The sequence below is a fragment of the Tetrao urogallus genome (assembly GCF_951394365.1).
Source record: "Tetrao urogallus genome assembly, chromosome: 1".
Lineage (NCBI taxonomy): Eukaryota > Metazoa > Chordata > Aves > Galliformes > Phasianidae > Tetrao > Tetrao urogallus.
The window spans coordinates 15,862,930-15,881,266 of NC_136813.1; the positions used below are offsets into that span (position 1 = coordinate 15,862,930).

The window sequence follows — 18,337 nt, forward strand, 5'->3', positions numbered from 1 at the left end:
GGAAACTCCGCCGAGCGGCGCCGCGCCCGGCCCCTTCCGCCGGAACCCGCCGCGGCCCGAGTATCCGCTTCCAGGTCCGCCCGCCCGCCTTGCACGCCGCTCCCAGCGCTGTGCGGCGGAGCCCGGGGCGGACGTTGCGCGCGTGGTGCCCCGCGGCCCTCAGTCCCCGCCCCGAGGTGAGGGGCACGCGCGGCGGGGGGCGCGGGAGGGCGGCGGGCCACACGCGTGGTATGGGGCTTGGTGGAGCCCTTGGTGGGCTCCATCAGAAGGGGGGTGGCCAGCAGGGACAGGGAGGTGATTGTCCCCCTCTACTCTGCTTTTGTGAGGCCCCATCTGCAGTACTGCGTCCAGGTCTGGAGCCCCCAGTACAAAAAAAACAGGGAGCTGTCGGAGAGGGTCCAGAGGAAGGTCAAGAAGATGATCAGGGGACTGGAGCACCTCTCCTATGAAGACAGGCTGAGGGAGCTGGTTTGTTCAGCCTGGAGAAAAGAGGGCTGCAGGGTGACCTCATTGCAGCCTTTCAGTACCTAAAGGGAGCCTACAAACAGGAAGGGAATCAACTCTTTGAAAGGGTATATAACAGCAGAACAAGGGGAAATGGTTTTAAGTTGAGGGAGGGGAGATTTAGGTTGGATGTCAGGGGGAAATTCTTTCCAGAGAGAGTGGTGAGGTGCTGGAACAGGCTGCCCAGAGAGGCTGTGGATGCCCCGTCCCTGGAGGTGTTCAAGGCCAGGTTGGATGGGGCCCTGGGCAGCCTGGTCTAGTATTAAATGGGGAGGTTGGTGGCCCTGCATGTGGCAGAGGATTTGGAGCTTCATGATCCTTGAGGTCCCTTCCAACCCTGGCCATTCTGTGATTCTGTGGTGGAGCCATTGGAGGAGGGGACGGCAGTTGAGGTTACTGCGAGCAGAGAACAGCTGCAGGGTGTTTGGCTGTGCTTTCGTGTGGCTTTGGTAGCCGCGCTGGGGTGCCTGGAGGAGTGACAGCAGGAAGAGCAGTGCAGGGATTCAGGCTTAGAGATGCTTTGCGGTTGTTCCTATGGCACAGCCCCTCGATGTTTTAGAAGCCATTAGTGTTCTGAAAATTACTTGTTGCTTTCTACTCATGTTGAGGAGCCGATGAGTGGAGAAGGCACGGCTTCCTGAGGGCAGATGGTGCCTCACCAATCTGGTGGCCTTCTGTGATGGAGTGACAGCAATGGTGGACAAAGGAAGGCAACTGATGTCGTCTATCTCAGCTTGTGCATTGATGTGGTCCCGCACCACATCTTTATCTCTGAATATGAGAAATATGGGTTTGAAGGCTGGAGCATTCAGTGGATAGAGAGTTGGTTGGATGGACACAGCCAGTGGGGTGTGGTCAGCAGCCCTATGTCCAGGTGGAGACCAGCCATGCTTGGTGACTTAGATGATGGGATGCAATGCACCCTCAGCAGTTTGCTGATGACACCAAACTGAGTTGAGTGATGCAGTTGGCACGAAAGAAGGGAGGGATGCCACCCAGAGGACCTACACAGGTTTGAAAAGTGAGCCCATGACAACTAATGAGGTTTAACAAGGCCACGTGCTGCATTTGCAATCTTGAATACGCATGCATACAGACAAGGAGAAGAACACACTGAAAGAGCCCTCTGGAGAAAGACTAAGGGGTCCTGAGGTACGAAAAGCTGGGCTCATGCCAGCAGTGTGCACATGCAGCCTGGAAGACTACCAGCATCCTAGACTGTATCAACAGAGGGGTGGCAGCAGGGAGAGGACTGTCCCCTTCTGCTCTGCCTTTGTAAGGCACCATCTACAGTACTGCATCACGGTCTGAGCCTTTAGCTCAGGAAGAGAGTTGGAGCTCAGTAATCTTTGAAGTCTCTTCCAATCCAAGCTATTCGTTTGTTCCCAGTTGGTCACCATGTCTTTCTGAACAGCCTTAGTCCCGGCTGGTGGCTGAAGCAGAGGAAGATAAATACAGCAGATCTGACTGCTACTATAATTGCCTTATTTGTCTAAATGGGTATTTCTGTATTCCCACCTCAGTATTCAGTAGGCAGTGGTATGCATCGTCTTATTGCATCCTCAGCAGCGTATGTCCAGTGTCACCTAAAGGAGAAGCATAAAAACTGTATATGGTTCCATTTCCTGATCTGTATCAGCATAATCTTCTGGAAAGCAGAAATGCAAAGTCAAGCAAATGCCATCTCTTTTAAAGGAGATGGTGCATACTTTGAGTAGTCATAAAAGGAAAAAAGTTGTTTCCCCACGTGATTGGTACTCAGGCATCCGTTGGTGTGAGGAGCCCAAAAGAGCTAGTTGGTATGCTAGTGCATACCCAAGAACATGAAGGATATTAGAGGGGAAGAGAGGGAGTTTTCGTGGTGCTACCATCTCTCAGCAGCGTGATGTTAAGAGTGCTTTTGGTAACAACTAGCTGCTGAAAAAAAAAAAAAAAAAAAAAAAAAAAAAATAGTGCTGTTTGATTGTCTGTGTCATTCTAATCCTGTTGCCAATGGTATTTCACTCAATATTATCTGGTCAACTCTCCGCTCTGTTATTACTCATAAGAAGAAAGGAAATCAGAGAGATGCGAAAGCAATCTTTGCTGTTACTGTCTAGGACTTTTTCTGTGAAAATTGACAATTCTTAACATCAGATTCTGGCCTCCAGTCTTGTGAACCATAAGACTAGCCCACAGAGGAATGAAGTAACACTATAGTTGTTCAATATATTGTATTCCCAATTTTTTAACTGTCAGAATTGGGTCTGACAGTATATTAGAAAAGGTCTTACTCTGTTTTTTTTTTTTGTTTGTTTGTTTTTGTTTTGTTTTTTTTTTGTTTTGTTTTGTTTTTTTTTCTTCTTCCTCTTCTTCTCTCATCTACAGGTACGGTTGTTAAAGTGAACCATGAGTCTTGCATTGCATAATCTGCTTATGTGTTGTCGTCGCCTTGAAAATGAGAGAGCTACAGAACGAAGGGTAACAATCTTTCTTCTGGTATGTATGTCTCAGCTAAGGAGGGGAGTCATTAATAAGTATTTTTTTCTTTGATATACTTTCTCAGAATGAAATTGAAAATTTCAAGCGACTCCTCCGTGATCCTGAAACAGTTCTCCAGCTGGATCGGAATTCCGATTCTAGGAGAGGAAACCAACTCAACTGGGATGCTGTGTTCAGGTAGTTTTCTTTCTTGTTTGGAGGAAAGCACAGCTTTTTCAGTTTGTGGGTGGTTACAGTTCTCTGGCACATCACTAGTTTATCAGACTTGATTCAATACTTACCTTTCTGCAAATGGATTCAGACTTCTTTTCAGTTTGTGAAGGAGTAACAACTCATATCAGCTTCTAAAGGAAGAAAATGTAAGAACAACTAAAAATTCATTAAATGGCTTCGCGCAGTATTTAGCATGCATGAAAGATGCAGTAGCCCTAACTGCTAAGAAAATTGATTGTTAACTAGATGGTCATTGTTCTTGAAAAAATGGATTGTTCTTGTTTATTGAAAATTATTCTGTGCATCTAGTTTGCAATTTATAGTATGTATGTAGATTGCTTGTGAAAATTTTTTGTGTTGCTGAATTCTTCAAGACACAATAGAAGGACTGTGGCTTGTGAATGAAGGAACTTGTGCTGTGAAGTTCATAGAGACCCACCCTTGAAATAATGTGCCTTAGGTGTACTATAAGGCCAGCAGAAAGGGTTTATAATAATGAATATATGGATGTTATAATTAAGAAATATATAAGAAAGGTAGGCTAATAACCTTCTACAAAGGTATCGGTGCTGAAGAGCGTCTCCATGGCCTCTTTGGCATGCATCAGTATTGACAGGTACATTGCCATCACCAAACCGCTAACCTACAACACGCTGGTCACCCCGTGGAGACTGTGGATCTGCATCCTGGTCATTTGGCTGTACTCCAAGTTATCACGCTAAAAAAGAATGGATGGAAAGCTTACCCCTGTTCTGGGTTCACTGAGAAGACTCCAAGAGAAGCAATCTCCAAACAAGATCTTTTCCTAGTGGTAGTCAGCTCTTAAGTGGGGTCTGGGAGAGGTGGAGCAAGGCTCCACCCCTTCTGGTAGCAGAGGTGAATTGCCTTCACCTGTGCTCCCAGGGCTGACTCATTGCTTGCCTCAGGTGGTCAATCAAAGGTTCAGGCTGTGATTCAGCAGTTCCCATACAGCGGGTGTATGGTGAATTCTTAGAGCAGTTGGGCCCAGTGTTATTTTCTTGTCAAAAGTACATCTGAAGTTTTTGTAGGCTGGTGTTTGGGTGGCTCTCCATTATGTTTTAATTGGATATCTTTTGAATAATTCTTGTTTCACAGCTGTACTGAAAATATCGTGAAAAGTCTTTGATACGTTTTGTGTGTTGCTTTTGAGATAGCCAATAGCATATTATAAATGTGAAAGGAACACAAAACTGGTCTTTAAAGTGAATATAAAGGGTCAGAAGGGGCCAGAAATTCTACACTAATTGCCAGTGATAAAACCAGTGAAAATGTTTTTTTATTCATCATGCTGTATGTTAATTTCACATGATTCGGAAGTAGGATTTGAAGGGACAAACAGTATAGAGTATTTATTATTTTGTGGTATAATGTTGCATCATAAATAAAAAGCCTTTGTATTGCACCTTCTCTAATTCTGCATTTTTTGTTTAACATCATGCATATTTTATAGGGAAGTTTGTTTTCTATGCAAGTTGCTGCTGGGTTATCTTACAAACTAACAGCTATTTCCATCATGTTTAGGCTGTTGTATATTTCAGTTGGTTTTACATTTTAAGAATCAGAATTGTGGTATTCAAGCTGGATATTAGGAAACATTTCCTTAAGAGCAGTCAGGTGCTGGAATGGGCTGCCCAGGGGGGTGGTGGAGTCACTATCCCTAGAGGTGTTGAAGACACGTGGAGATGTGGTACAAAGGGACATGGTTTAGAGGGAATATTGGTGGTAGGTGAATGGTTGGATTAGATGATCTTGGTTGTTTCCAACCCTTATGATTCTATGAAAAGGTTAAGCACTGATGTTCTGGTTTAAAAGTTCAGCTTGTTTTACTCGAGTCATAAATTTCCAGTTCATTGATCCATATCTCTTTTGTTTTTTTTGAAGTGTTCTGAAGAAATATTTCCAGAAGGAAATGGAAAACCTCAGACTGACAAAACCAAATGCATCTGCTTCAACCCAGACTTCCAAACAAAAAAGGATGCAGGAGATTGGCAGTTTAGTCAAATATTTTATCAGGCGTGCTAATCGAAGTAAGTAGTAAATATTCATTTATAATTATTGTTTTGTTTCAGTGCTTTGCTTTAACCTTTCATGTTTTACTCAAGGTAAGTTACCAGAGTGGAGTTCATCCTGGTCATTCCCAGAAGTTTATGATTTAAATATCTTCATGTGAATCCATTCTCTGTGCTCCTTCTCTCTCCTTTTTGACAGTAATTCAGTGTGCTTATCAGTGATATATTATCTCCTCTCACATAACTGTTTTCATTCTTAGAAACAATAAGATGTTTCCTAACAATACTGTTTCTGAACCATAGTTTTAAGTAAAGTCTGTTATTTTCATTTTATATTTAAATAATTCCAGATTTATTTGGCATGCTGTGAGTTAATTGGAGTCTCATGGTTTTTTTTCTACATAGGAGGACCCAGACTGGAATGTCAGGAACTTCTGAACTATGTCGTGCATATTATAAAAGATCCAGCAAGTTGTGCTGCTTATGGATCTGACTGCAGTAGTATACTCCTAAAAGATATCCTCTCAGTAAGGAAGTACTGGTGTGAGATATCCCAGCAGCAATGGCCAGGTAATATTTTCAGGTTTCACTAGGAGTGTCTTTTCCTAGTACATAAGTATGCTTAGGGGCATTTTAATTGCTTGATACTTTTCCTGCAGCACCCTGTTGTGTGAAGTACTACACAAACCTTTATTAAATTATGTTTGTCTATTGCTTGCTGAAACATGTAGCTGCATGTGCGTGTTCTCCACAGGGTTTAACATCTATAAAGAACTTATCAGGTGTAAAGAATCCATGGAAAGTGTGTGCTGGAAGTAGCCACTGTAACACTGGTGTTGGTGTGCATTTATTTAAAGTTATTGGGTACTGACTGGTAGAGTTTTGTTATAGTTAATGCACTACTGTTTTTTATCCTAGCTTTGTTCATTCATGAAGATCTTAAAAAAACATTGATTCACTCTTGTTATAAGCACATATGTTATATGCTGCATATAAAGAAAAGACTAAGAAGTTCCACGTTTACACAGACAAAAATAGATGAAGGAGTAAAGACACAGCATGCAACCTGAACCACGACTGAAAATTCAAACATAGTTTTCCACTTTTCAGAGGGTTGAATTTGACTTTCTTAGAAGTTAATTTATTTAGCGTGGAGAAGTATGTGCATTTTTGTCCTAGTTTCAGCTGGAACAGAGTTGGTTTTCTTCTTTTAACTGTTTACATTTGTTTATGTAATAGCACAGTGATTTGGTGGGAGGAAAAAGATATTAGAAGTTCTACAGTCCAGTTTGTTGAATGTTGCATGCGTAGTTCTGAAGGAAGTGTAGAAGCAAAGCATAAAGATACTGTATTTGCATGGTGTTGTGCTTTGGAGTTAGTTTGATTTTTGAGAAGTGTTTTATGAGAAAATACTCTGGTATCTTGAAGAGAGTTGCTTAACTCTGAAATGAAAGTAAACTTGCAAAGGATTCAGAAAAAGAGTCTAATGATACTGGGAGTGAAAAGAGGCAAAAAGTCCTGCATGAGGCTGACGAAGCAAAGAGACTGATCTAGAGCAGTTCTGGATGGTAGATGTGATTGGAAAACTGGAAAGACTGAGAGTGGGATCTGAGAAATTAAAGAAGTAGGTACCGTTTGGCCATGGAAGTAGAATTGGAAGTTGAAAGAGAAGCTGGAACTGTACGAGGAAGCTACCTAAGGCTAGGAGCCATTGAGGTAGCTGGAGAAGACAAAGGGGCTGGCAAGCTGCAAGTAAGGACTTGAGAAGGTTAGAACTGAAGATAGGGATCTAGATAGAGGCAGATAGGGCATGAGACAATAAGCCTATAGGGTTGTAGACAGATAACAAAGAAGGCAGATAAGGGAAATGGATTCTACTGTTGTGAGTTACATACATATTGATAAAGAATTTGGTGCAGCAGAAAAAGGCAAACAGACAGCTGGTGCTTAGGCTCTGCATAATTTCATTAGATGCAGCACAGTAATGCAGGGATATGATCTGATTACATGATACACAGAGTCACCTGAGTCTGCAAACAGCCTTATGCCCACTAGGGAAGAATGTGTTTGTATCCCTTTTGAATAGGAGGCCAGAGTTAATAATGCCCAAGTGAAGGTGGCGTTAGGAGTCCTGAAGGAGCCAAGTTGCCCATAAATTTACCCAGGCCTGCATGACAATGGAACACTAGCCTTTATAATTGTCCTGAGCTGGCTTCTCCACAGTTCAGGAATCTTATCAATGTCAGCCAAACAGTGTATTTAAAAGAAATTTTAAGAGAATTCCTCAGAAGTCTGGATCTTACCTGTCTGTCGAGAGCTCAGTCACTCCAAACTGTGACAACCTGCTCACCAGTAGAGTTGGGGGTTGTCAGGCTCTTCTAGGTGATAGTCACTCTAGTGAACAAATTAACAGACTCCTGAAGTTCACTCAAGGGTGATGGAAATATGGGGCCAGATCATGACAGAAGGTCCCAGTGGTAACCCCTTCACTGAAAAACGTTGTGGTAATTGGTCATTCTGCATCCCAAAGGTTGTAGGAGCTCAGAGCATAACCGTGAGCAAAGCAGTCACTGCAGCTGGGATTCCCAGATCATTCTACTTATATTTTTTTTCTGAGTAGGCCTGAGAAGTGGGTATCTGTTCATCTAAGGTGTCCTGCCAGAATAGCTGCTGAGATTGTGGGACTGACCTTTCTTCTGGATCTTCGCAGTGGATACTATCATGTACTTGTGGGTGGCATAAATCAAATAGTAATCAGCGTGTGTATTTGACATGTTAAACTGATGATAATGGCTGGATTGGTAATGTGCTGCTGTTATTTGCAGGATGCTGATAAAAGAGATGGGTAGGGATTCTTAAATCAGCCAAGAGAGAAGAAAGCAAACATTTTTGGAAGAGGCCTTTCCCTCAGGAACCTTCTTAAATGAGTGCAAAGCATAGATGCGTGGTTCTGGTGACTGGAGAGAACGATCTGTGCTCTATCTAATGGAAATATGGGGAGCCTAAGCACCAACTGTTCTAATCTGTTTGTCTGTTTCTGCTACACCATATTCTTTGTGAGCGTGTATGTAACTATAAGTTGTTTCAGAGAGCTGTTATTGTGTATTTCACAACAAATGGAGCCCACCAGGCTGAGCAGTCCATGTAGAGTAGGAGAATGTAGTAGTTAAGGGAAGTTGGCTGTGTGGCTGTAGCCACAAAGCAGGTTGCATTCCAGCTCAGAATGAATCTAACTTTACTCTCAGTGCAGAAGACTACATATGGTTTCTCCTTTGTTGGTTTTTTTTTCCCTCCTGGTTAACTTCGGTGAATAATGACACACAGCTGAATTGAAAATGATGACTTCTATATATTTAATGTAATATTTTGTTTCAAGTGTTTTATGTACTCTTAAATATATGTGTATCTGTACATAATTGTGTATTTGTGACATATCCACATCATGTATGTGTAGATCTGCTGATACTGTATGGAAAATTTTACCTCACACCTTCTGGGAAGATGAATAGAGTCTTGGTGGCCAGGATAATTCACACACTGATGAGGGGATATTGCTTCCAAACTGATGAGTTGAGATCTGATGTGTTCAGCTTTTTTTCAACAGCAATGCAGTATGTGAGGTATGTTGCAAGTGCTTGTTTGTTATGCTAATTCCTGATTTTAGATAATATCTATTTGAAGTATTTGGGATTAACCTCGAGTAAAAGCAAATAATTCTTCAGATTTATTTCCTCGTTCTGTTTTAGAGTGCTGTTTTAATAAACTCCTCACTCATAACTTTCACATTTGCTGGGCAAATAATATTCAGAATAGAACTGCATGCTAGTATTTACATTTTAACAATTGTCTTGAAAAGAAATGTGACAATTTCTTCTGAAGTTGGAATGTTTGGTTTGTATTGCAGGCAGGAGAGAAATACTGCAGGCCTGGATCACATTATTGCAGCAATGAATATCTTCTTTAATACATTTGCTGTAAACTGTCGCAAACGGATTTGTAAAATTGGGGAAGAAATTTTGCCTACCGCGCTTTATATATGGACTCAATATAGGCCAAAAGATTCCTTGAAGGAATCAATAATTGAGTTATTTCTTCTCCAAGTTCATATTCATCATCCAAAGGGTGCAAAGTCTCAGGAAAAAGGTACAATTAAAAACTCTCTGTATGTGATTGCTCAAATTATAGTGCTAACTTTCTGAGTTCTGTTACTGAGTCTTGCAAATATTAATGGAAAAGATGATGGCTTGCCAGCGGTTTTCTACTGTAGATTTCACTGAAAATGAGTTTTTGAACTGCATACACAAAAAGGATATCAATTGTATTAAGTCCTGTAAAGTTTGATTGTTCTCACAAGGAGGTTATACTAATTACTGAGTAAAGCCTAAAGTCTTTAGATAAGAAGAATGTTAGCTTAAATGGAGTTTAGATTGCCATATGCATTCTAATATGTTCATGACTATTAGGAAATGACTGCTGTAGTTTAAGTCTGACTCAGTGTATAACACTGGTCAGAGAACATCACTCAGTAATTTGTGTTTGCCTGTCGTGGCCTATTGCAGTGACAGCAGCGCTTTTTTTGGAGGTGGTTCCTTCTGACTACAGTCAGCAAAGAATTTATAGTTACTCCAAACTTGCTCATTGCATGTAGTTTTACTCCTTCCAGTTAGGCAAATAATTGTATATTTCAAAATTCTTCTCTGTGCTTATTAGTTTACACAGTGATTAAAGTATCTTTTAACTTCCTTTCACTTTTTTACTTCATTCCACATTATAAGGGTTATTCTGTCAGTCTGCATTTGTTGGCAAGGTTTGTATGCTCTACAGAGATTTTGGCTGTATTTTGTATCCTGTAGGTAGGCTTATATATTGTATCAAGTGGATGGCACATATGTTGTTATCTTTTCATTGTTTTTGCATCTGCAGGTGCATATAACTCAGCAAAGTGGCAAAGTATTCTACATAACCTGTTTGATCTGCTGGTGAATGAAATAAATATGATAGGTAGTAGAGGAAAGTATTCTTCAAGCTCACGTTCTGTTGCTGTAAAGGAAAGTTTGATTGAGTTAATGGCTGATATTTGTCATCAGGTAACATATTTTTAACTGAATATGATGTGTATACTTACGTCATAAATTTTGCTTTTTAAAGTAATGTAGCTTTCAACAATTCCTCAAGATCATTTACTGAAGTATTAGTACTTTTTGGTGTGTTAGTTTATAGCCTTTGTGCAGTTTATAAGTGATTGAATTCCTAATTTGTACTAGATTTCACTAGTGTTGCTTATTAGAACGTAAGTATAAGTTCAATTATAGTAAATAATAACATATAATACTACTTATGGAGTCTTTAAACCTGGTTTAAGAAAAAAAAAAAAAAAAAAAAAAAAAAGACTGGTTCAATTTGACAGTTCAGTTTTCCTGTAAATACCTTCTTTAATTTGTGTACTTAATTGCTTTTCATGAAGGTGTTTACAGAGGATACCAAAGTTCTGGAAATTACCCAGTCGTACACCGTTACACAGTCAGGTGATGATGCACTACCCAGCAAGCGCAGGAGGATTGAGCTCGGCTGGGAGGTAATTCGGGACAACCTGCAAAGATCACAGAAGGATTTTCATGTCGTACCTTGGTAATAACATCCTTACATTGTTTTCCTGGATACTCTGTGCTTTCAGATTAGTTGTTGGAAAGTAATGAGTAGTGGTTCTGGTTGTCTGGCTTTAAAAACTTGGTATTTTTGGTTTCCTAAGAAATTACAAATGCGGTCTGTTAAATTGCGTTACAGTGTATAAAGTATTAATGCCTCTTATTTTTTTTACCTATCTTTTATGCCAGTCTTCAAGTATATGTTGTATGTGTCATACAGCCCATGAGGATTAGGGAATGAAGTTGAGATTTACTGCCTTAAGCTGACTGTGTAATTGAACAGCAACCATGAACAGTTTGGCTACTCTAAGCTAGTTTATACTGTTTGCCTTAATACGTTGCCTAAAAACACTTAAAGTGCAGTGCCTGGTTTCTTAGATTGTACACCAGTAAAGAGAAATTATGGTTGACATGAGAGGCATCTAAAATGGAGGTGGAGGTTCACATATTCCTCTGTTGGCTGCCATGGGAGAAGGAAGCTGTAGCAGAGAGCATAGGAGGAAGACAGGAGGTTGTTAAAAGACAATGGCTAGGTTTTTCCAGAGCTTAACAACTGTAGTCCTAAGCTCAAGAAAGTTCATTTTTTAAATATTCAATAGATTACATTGAATGGTTTTGCTATTACTGTTCCTCCCTTTCTTTCTGTCTTTTCTTGGCAATTGCTGTACAAGATATTAGAACAGTATAGTTGCATGTGAATTGGGCTCTGAACTGAGGTGGTGGGTGTGCATTATTCATTGCTCAGTGTTGAGACGAAGTGACTGTTTAGGATCTGACTGAAGGTCAGCACACCATTCTGAGTAGAAAGAGGTAGCAGTCTCCAAGAAATACTGTTGAGTACTGTAGAGTTGCATTCATTGCTATGAGCAAGACTCTTCCAAAACTTACCATTCCAGCTTAAAATTTTGTTCATTTGATGAATTTTATTTTTCTTATCTGCATGGATGTCATTTTTATGTATGTTTCACCCTTGAAGTCACTTCCTGGATCAGAGTGCATGACAGGTTAGTCCAGCAGAAGGGCAAAAGTAATATTCTTGTCTGAAATGTTCCTACCTCATGGTCAGAAACCAGAGAAGTCAGCTTGTAAGAAACTTTTATTGATAGTAAGGCTAGACAGGCAGACACTAAAAGTAAAAGCTGTAGAACTGCTGGAAAATGTAATGACAATCAAAGAATACATTATTCATTTACTTTTGAAGACACAAATTTTCATGTTTCATACTACATGCTTCACATTGTGTTTCTAAGGTTACAGATTACAGCTCGATTACTATCAAAATATCCCATGAGTTTTCCTAACTGTGAGCTACCTCCGATGCTCAGTATCCTGCACCAGTTACTGCCTCATCAGCGACGAGGAGAAAGGACTCCCTATGTGCTGAAGTGTCTTACAGAGGTAGCTTTGTGCCAAAATCAGAAAACTGATTTGAAGAGCACCCACAAGTTAGAGCTCCAGAGGACATGGTCAAAGATTTGGTCTCTTACTATTCGTAGTATAAGTTTTCAGCATATTGAAACAGAGATCTTTGGATTACTTGGAGCTATGATTCAAGGGAATCTTGTTGTGACAGATAAAGAACTCTGGAAGATATTTTCAGGACCGGCATGCAAGCCTTCAAGGTAAAATGAGAAGCAATAATATTTTGTGTCTGATTCACATTGCTTTTTACTATATAACCAAAATCACTCAATTATTCAAAATGTTGTTGTTGTGGCTGCAATTGTTGAGAACTATCTACATTGGTGTTTTAAGCATTTGAAACTGATATAAATACATGCATAGTCTAAAAGCAGAGATGGAATAGGGGAGTCAAGCATCTTTAAATATTAAATCTGCCTAAAAATATAAAATCTAATTGGAAGAGATGTGGTTGATTTTTTTTTAAAAGTTAAAAAGTATCTTCTAAATATATTTGGATTCTGAAATCATTGTCCTGAAACAATCTTTACAATATACCTGTAACATGAAAACATGATTTTTGAAAATGCAAGTTGTAATAAAGGAGTTTTCTAGTATGCGTGCTTATTAAGTTATTTGTGCACTTGATACTCTCCAGACATGCAGAAATACTGACTTTGCTCTAGAGTGCTAATCAAGAAATACCATCTTGTTTTGTGTTTTGTTTTTTTTTTTTTTTTCTCAAAAATGCCACATTCTTCTTCTGTTGCAGTTCTGCAGTATGTTGCTTAGCATTAGTGATGTCTGTTTATTCAGTGCCAGAAAATTTGGATGTAGGATTGGAACAGAATAACTGTGAAAGAAATTTGGATTCTGTCTTAAAGGATGCAATAATCAAATGGGTACTTCCTTGCAATTTGGAGGAAGAAATAGAAGAATGTTCGGAATTGCCTCCTGTGCTCTGCAGGTAAAGCCTCTGTGGCATATTTGTATATTTAAGTTCATTTTTTAATGCAGAAGAGTGTCCAGGGAAAAGTGGATGTGCAGGATTGTGTGAAGGTAATGCATTAGAAGAGTTTGAGGGGTTTTTATACTTGCTGGAGGATATCATCTCAGGGGCATAATACAGTCATCTGTCCATAGTGTAGCAGATGTACAAAGTATGTGTTAGAAATTTTAAGTGAAAGCTTAAGCTTCTTTGAAGGTATGCAGTGAATCTGGTTAGTGTTTGTGCACTCTTCAGGATTGCAAGAACATCTCTGATTTGATGAAAATGCAGAATTTTCTTTTTTTTTTCCAGTGATTTCCCTCATCTTACATTACAAAAAATTCTTGTGAGCCTTACAATGAAGAACAGTAGAGCTGCCATGACGTTTTTCCAAAATGATGCTAAATGGTATGTTTTTAAATCAATCTCTGTAAATACTTAAGCAAGCAGAGGCAATGAAAAATGCATTAGTTCCTTGAGTTATTTTGTCTTTATGCACAACATATTTATAAATCATAATAAAGCTTTTGAATTTATAAGATGCTGTAAACAGATGTTGAAATAATCTCTTGCCAACAAAGTCAAAGCTTCGAGTACTGTGCAAAATATCTTACAAGGAATAATTTCTCTCTTCACCAACACAACTAAATATTTGGTTCTTTACACATAACTCCATTAGGTATTACTGTTATATTTTTTCAAATAATTTTTAACTTTATAAAAATGTGTTAACAATCATGAATATATATAACCTTCCATTCTAGAGGAAGACATGTATCCTAGGAATTCTCATGATCAGAAAATCTGTAAAGGTTAGGTGATTACTTCCCACATGTCCTCGTACTACTCCACCTACATATGTGGCCTTAGTCACAAGCTCCTTGAGTTCCTTGGAGTCATTTTGTGAAGGCTATTACATCTTTCACTGATAAAGTTCCTGGACAATATCCAGTTTTGTCTTAATGAAATTAAAGTGTATGTAACTTGTAATGAAAGAGAAGACTTTTATGTGTAGAATTTAAAGCTGTTATTTTCAGGGTTTTTATGAATATGTGTTCCAGTTATTTGCAGTAGGTTGACATCAGCCATCTTAACATAAACAGATGCTGGAATGTGAACTGCAGTAGAACTTACAGTGTATGTTCAAACATTGTTTTCCATTATGGTTTCTTAAGGCAGAGATAAAGTTGTACCTGTTCTACAGTGAAAGTAATCTCAGAGATTAAAGATCAAGCGAATTAGGGAATGCAAGGCGTTAAAGTATTTTATTTTGGTTTTGTTTATTTCTTGCATTTAATTAATATCTTTAAAGGCTTCTACGTCATATACTGGCTGCTAAAGTAAAACCAATCTCTCCTCTTTAAGTGTGCAGCACTTACAGGGGAAAGAAGAAAACAGTTTTTGGGATGTTGAAGAGCTGTATCTGCAGACAACGTTTGATGAAATGGATATTTTCACTAACTTTGCAGTAAATGTTGCAGATAAAAATGTGACTGGTTCAAGACTTGTCATCAACCAAAGTCTTAGGGAAACACTGGAGTGCTGTCTCTTAGCAATGTCAGAAAAGCTTTTAAGTAACTATGCTCCTAAGGTAAGTTAGAACATAACTGTTACATCCTCATAGTAGTGCCCTCAAACATTATGTTTTCAAGGGAAAGCAGATGGATTTTTCACTCATTTTACTGCCAAATATGAACTGCAAGGATTTTAAAGCTGTTTTCAGTACTATGAAATGGAGATTTTTTTTTTTCTTTATATCGCTGGCAAAATATCCATGGTTTCCAAAAGTATGTAGAGGAAGTGTGTGTAAAGTTGCTACATTAATCATTGTTAGCTTGTTTTTTGAAGTGTTTCAAAACATTTGCTTCAACTTCTGTTCCCCTTTAATGTCCCCATGCCCCCTATCTGCAAAGATAGCTTGAGTCATAGAGGTCTCAAATAGATTTTGTATTTAAAAAAAAAAAAAAAAGCAGTGTAGAAGTGTACTTGAAGAGCACATAAGTGTTTGGAATACTACATCCAGTTTTGGGCCTTCTGGAACAAGACAGATACTTGGTCTGTTCAGTAGAGGCTGCTGAGGTAATCAAGGGCACTTGGTTCTGAGGAGATGAAGAGGGAGCTGGGCTTGTTCAGCCTGGGGCAGAGGTGGGGCTGTAGAGGCGCTTGGTGTTACCTAGAAGACACATCCAGACTCTTCACAGTGATGCACTGCAGGCCTAAACTGAAAGAAGTTCAGACTGGATACATGGAAAATGTTACCTGCATAAGGACTGTGAGGCAGGGCACAACTTGCCTCGAGAGTTTGTGTAGTATCTGTCCTGGGAGTTTTTCAAGCCCTGACTGGGTGAGGCACTGAGCAGCCTGGTCTGGCCTCAGCTCTGAGCTGCTGTGAGTAGGAGACTGGACTGGAGACCTCCTGAGGTCTTTTTGAACCTGAATTATGCTGCAATTCATTTTGTAGTTTCCACTTCTTGAAACAGCAGAATGTCTTGTTTGCAGAAAAATCAGGATGTGTGGAAGAACCAACACACAGTGGTGAAAAATTGATGAAAAGAAAAGCAACAAACTTTTTTAAACTTCTAGTTTCTTTTACAGACCAGTTTTGATTTTGATACAGTGCTGTGCCCTTGCAACTCAATGTCAAGGTCCTGTAGTATTTGGTGAGATAAAAGAGGCAGTGCTGAGGCCTGAAAGGAGGCACTTCAGTTGAGTGTTGTAAAACTTATTCTTGGGTTTCCATGTGTAAAAGTGGTGTGTACACATGTACGCATGCGTTTACTCACCTTTTTTAGATACCCGCTTTTCAAGAATGTCGTATCAATCCTCTTAGGTTTCTGTTCTGGAGAAATTAAAAATATTTGTTTGTTGTTTCTCCTCCTTTGATTCAAATAATTTAGGTAAGTAAAATAGTTCTCCAAAATACTTTTGCCAGTAGGCTTGCATGCATACACAACCCTCTGTGACATTTATTTGTTGAGAAGATGGGTGCTAAGAAGAAAGAAGAACTTACAAACTTTCTAAGATAGTAAGAGCCAGTGGTAGGAATGTGTTGCAGTTCCTGACTAGGCTATTGTTATCCTAGTAAAAGGTAAAACGGCTAAGCAGAACATGTGAGTGATGAAAGCATTATGATTATGGAACATAAAGGAGTGGGAGAAATAACTGTGAAAGAGAGAAGCATAAGGGCCAAGGAACATGCAGAGAATATTAACATGGGAGGCCAAAAGGACTTGTTGTGGAGATAAGGCAACTGCAAGATGCCAAACACTAGTATGCAAAGCTTTGTTAATTCTGATGAAATATTTATATGAGATATATACACAAGTGTTAAAAAGAGACTAAAGAATTCTGTGTTCTGTTGGAAATGTTTTGTATTGAACCGCTGGTACTTACACTGTGTATTTGATTTAGTCTAAACTTGTTGCTGTGGAACACCTTGTCCGATGTGTCAGTCTCTTGATTGGTGTTCTTGGCTGCTATTGCTACACTGGTGTATTTACAGAAGAGGATGCATGTAAATCAGAGTTGTTTCAGAAAGCTAAGGTAAGCAGCAACCCTGGTTGGGAGCAACTTAAAGTGGAAAAAAAACATTAAGTATGAAATCATTTTAAAGTTCTGTTCATGTCAGCACACTTGGTATTTCCCCTCAATTCTGCTTAAAAAATAAAAAATAATAAATAAAAAATAATAAAAAATAAAAAAACATTTGAGAAAGGTTTAAATATGACTGTTGGTTAAAATGAGCAGTCAATGAACTTCTATTAATTTATCAATATATCGGTTTTACAGTGGAAAGAATTCTAAATATTGATACTTTTCTGTATAATCCCCTTTAAAAAGGTAAAATAATTGTGGTGATGCAGACAAAGGATCATTTAGGATAACAAAAATCATCTCTTCTATAGGTCTTTTATGCAGGGGTATTTTGAAGATCACCTGACTTTTATGTCAATATGAAGACAGCTATTGGTATTTTGTTTTTGTTAGTTTTTGTTTTTGTTTTTGACAGTTTTTGTTATTATCTGGTGGTTTCTCAAATACGAAAATCTAAAACTTTACGTTATGAAGAGGTATTTTTCTTTTGTGCTGAATGTTTCAGACAGGTTTGTGCTATCTCTTTGTCATTTCTGTAGCAGGATGAGTGAAACATAGTTAAAATGAAAAGAGCAAAAAATGTGCCCATACTCAGCTAATGCAGGCTCTAAGTATCAAAGCTGTAAGAATGATGCACAAGAATCATGAATCCCATCCTTTGCATCCTTATGTGTGTGCTGTGTATCTGCCAACATATAAAGGAATTTAACTGATGTATTTTAACTGCTGTATTTTTACTAGTCCCTCATTCATTACGTTGGAGAAAGCATTTCTAACTCAAGCAGAAAACTAAATGAAGACGCCCAGCTCAGCTCACTGAGAACTTTGATAACACAGTGTACAAAGTGTTTATGCAATTGTACCAAGGTAAAGCTCATAAAGTAATGTGTGCTTCTTTCTTCATTAATGAGATCAAAAAGTTGGATATCACATGTATGGTACTTGAAAAAAGAGAATTAACTTATTTATACATCTTATTTTCTTACAGAACAGTGCTAATAAGATGGTGTCTAATTTATTCCTGCGTTTGTTAACATCAAAATTTATTAATGATCTTCTGGATATCTGCAAAAATCTGGTAAGTACATTCTCTGCATTTTTAAATGTGTGCTCTTCTATGAGAGGAATATATGTTGCAGTGTAGTAATTAGGAGGCAAAGAAAATGAGATACTAATTATTGAAAAAACAAACTAAAATGCATTGAGTTCTGTGGAGATTTCTAACTGGAAACATTTTTGTTTAGCACTTGTATATTTTGAACACAAGTTACTGTAACACATGGCATTTAACTTTAATGCAAGTTCAAATTTTAAAAGCTTCTTTTTATTTTATAGTTCCATGTATTTATGTGCCTTAAAACACTATAAAGGTGTTTTTATTGAAGATACTGATATTATGTCTTTTAATTTTCACTCTCTCTCCTTTCTCAGTGACAAAAGTGGTAGGGTGGTGCATCACTGCATTTAGTACACCTCTTGAA

The 18,337-nt window shown here is 38.8% G+C and overlaps 2 protein-coding genes across 2 annotated transcripts in view; both read left to right on the forward strand.

Annotated features, from left to right (window-relative positions):
* Positions 1 to 2,892: 2,892 nt before the first annotated feature.
* On the forward strand, positions 2,893 to 5,254 carry LOC306957598 (serine-protein kinase ATM-like; the record flags this gene model as incomplete). The annotated part of the gene is made up of 3 exons (XM_079549047.1): positions 2,893 to 2,964; positions 3,050 to 3,162; positions 5,116 to 5,254. 3 exons carry the CDS (start codon positions 2,893 to 2,895, stop codon positions 5,252 to 5,254), a joined length of 324 nt encoding a protein of 107 aa, XP_079405173.1.
* Positions 5,255 to 6,869: 1,615 nt separating this feature from the next.
* The window catches only part of LOC306957685 (serine-protein kinase ATM-like), a gene marked incomplete at both ends in the record, with an annotated part of 52,810 nt that continues 41,342 nt past the window's right edge, over positions 6,870 to 18,337 (forward strand). The window contains 5 exons of the mRNA XM_079549057.1: positions 6,870 to 6,980; positions 10,693 to 10,856; positions 14,628 to 14,853; positions 16,674 to 16,805; positions 17,845 to 17,934. Of these exons, the coding sequence (XP_079405183.1) occupies positions 6,870 to 6,980; positions 10,693 to 10,856; positions 14,628 to 14,853; positions 16,674 to 16,805; positions 17,845 to 17,934 (723 nt within the window). The remainder of the gene's footprint in view (positions 6,981 to 10,692; positions 10,857 to 14,627; positions 14,854 to 16,673; positions 16,806 to 17,844; positions 17,935 to 18,337) is intronic.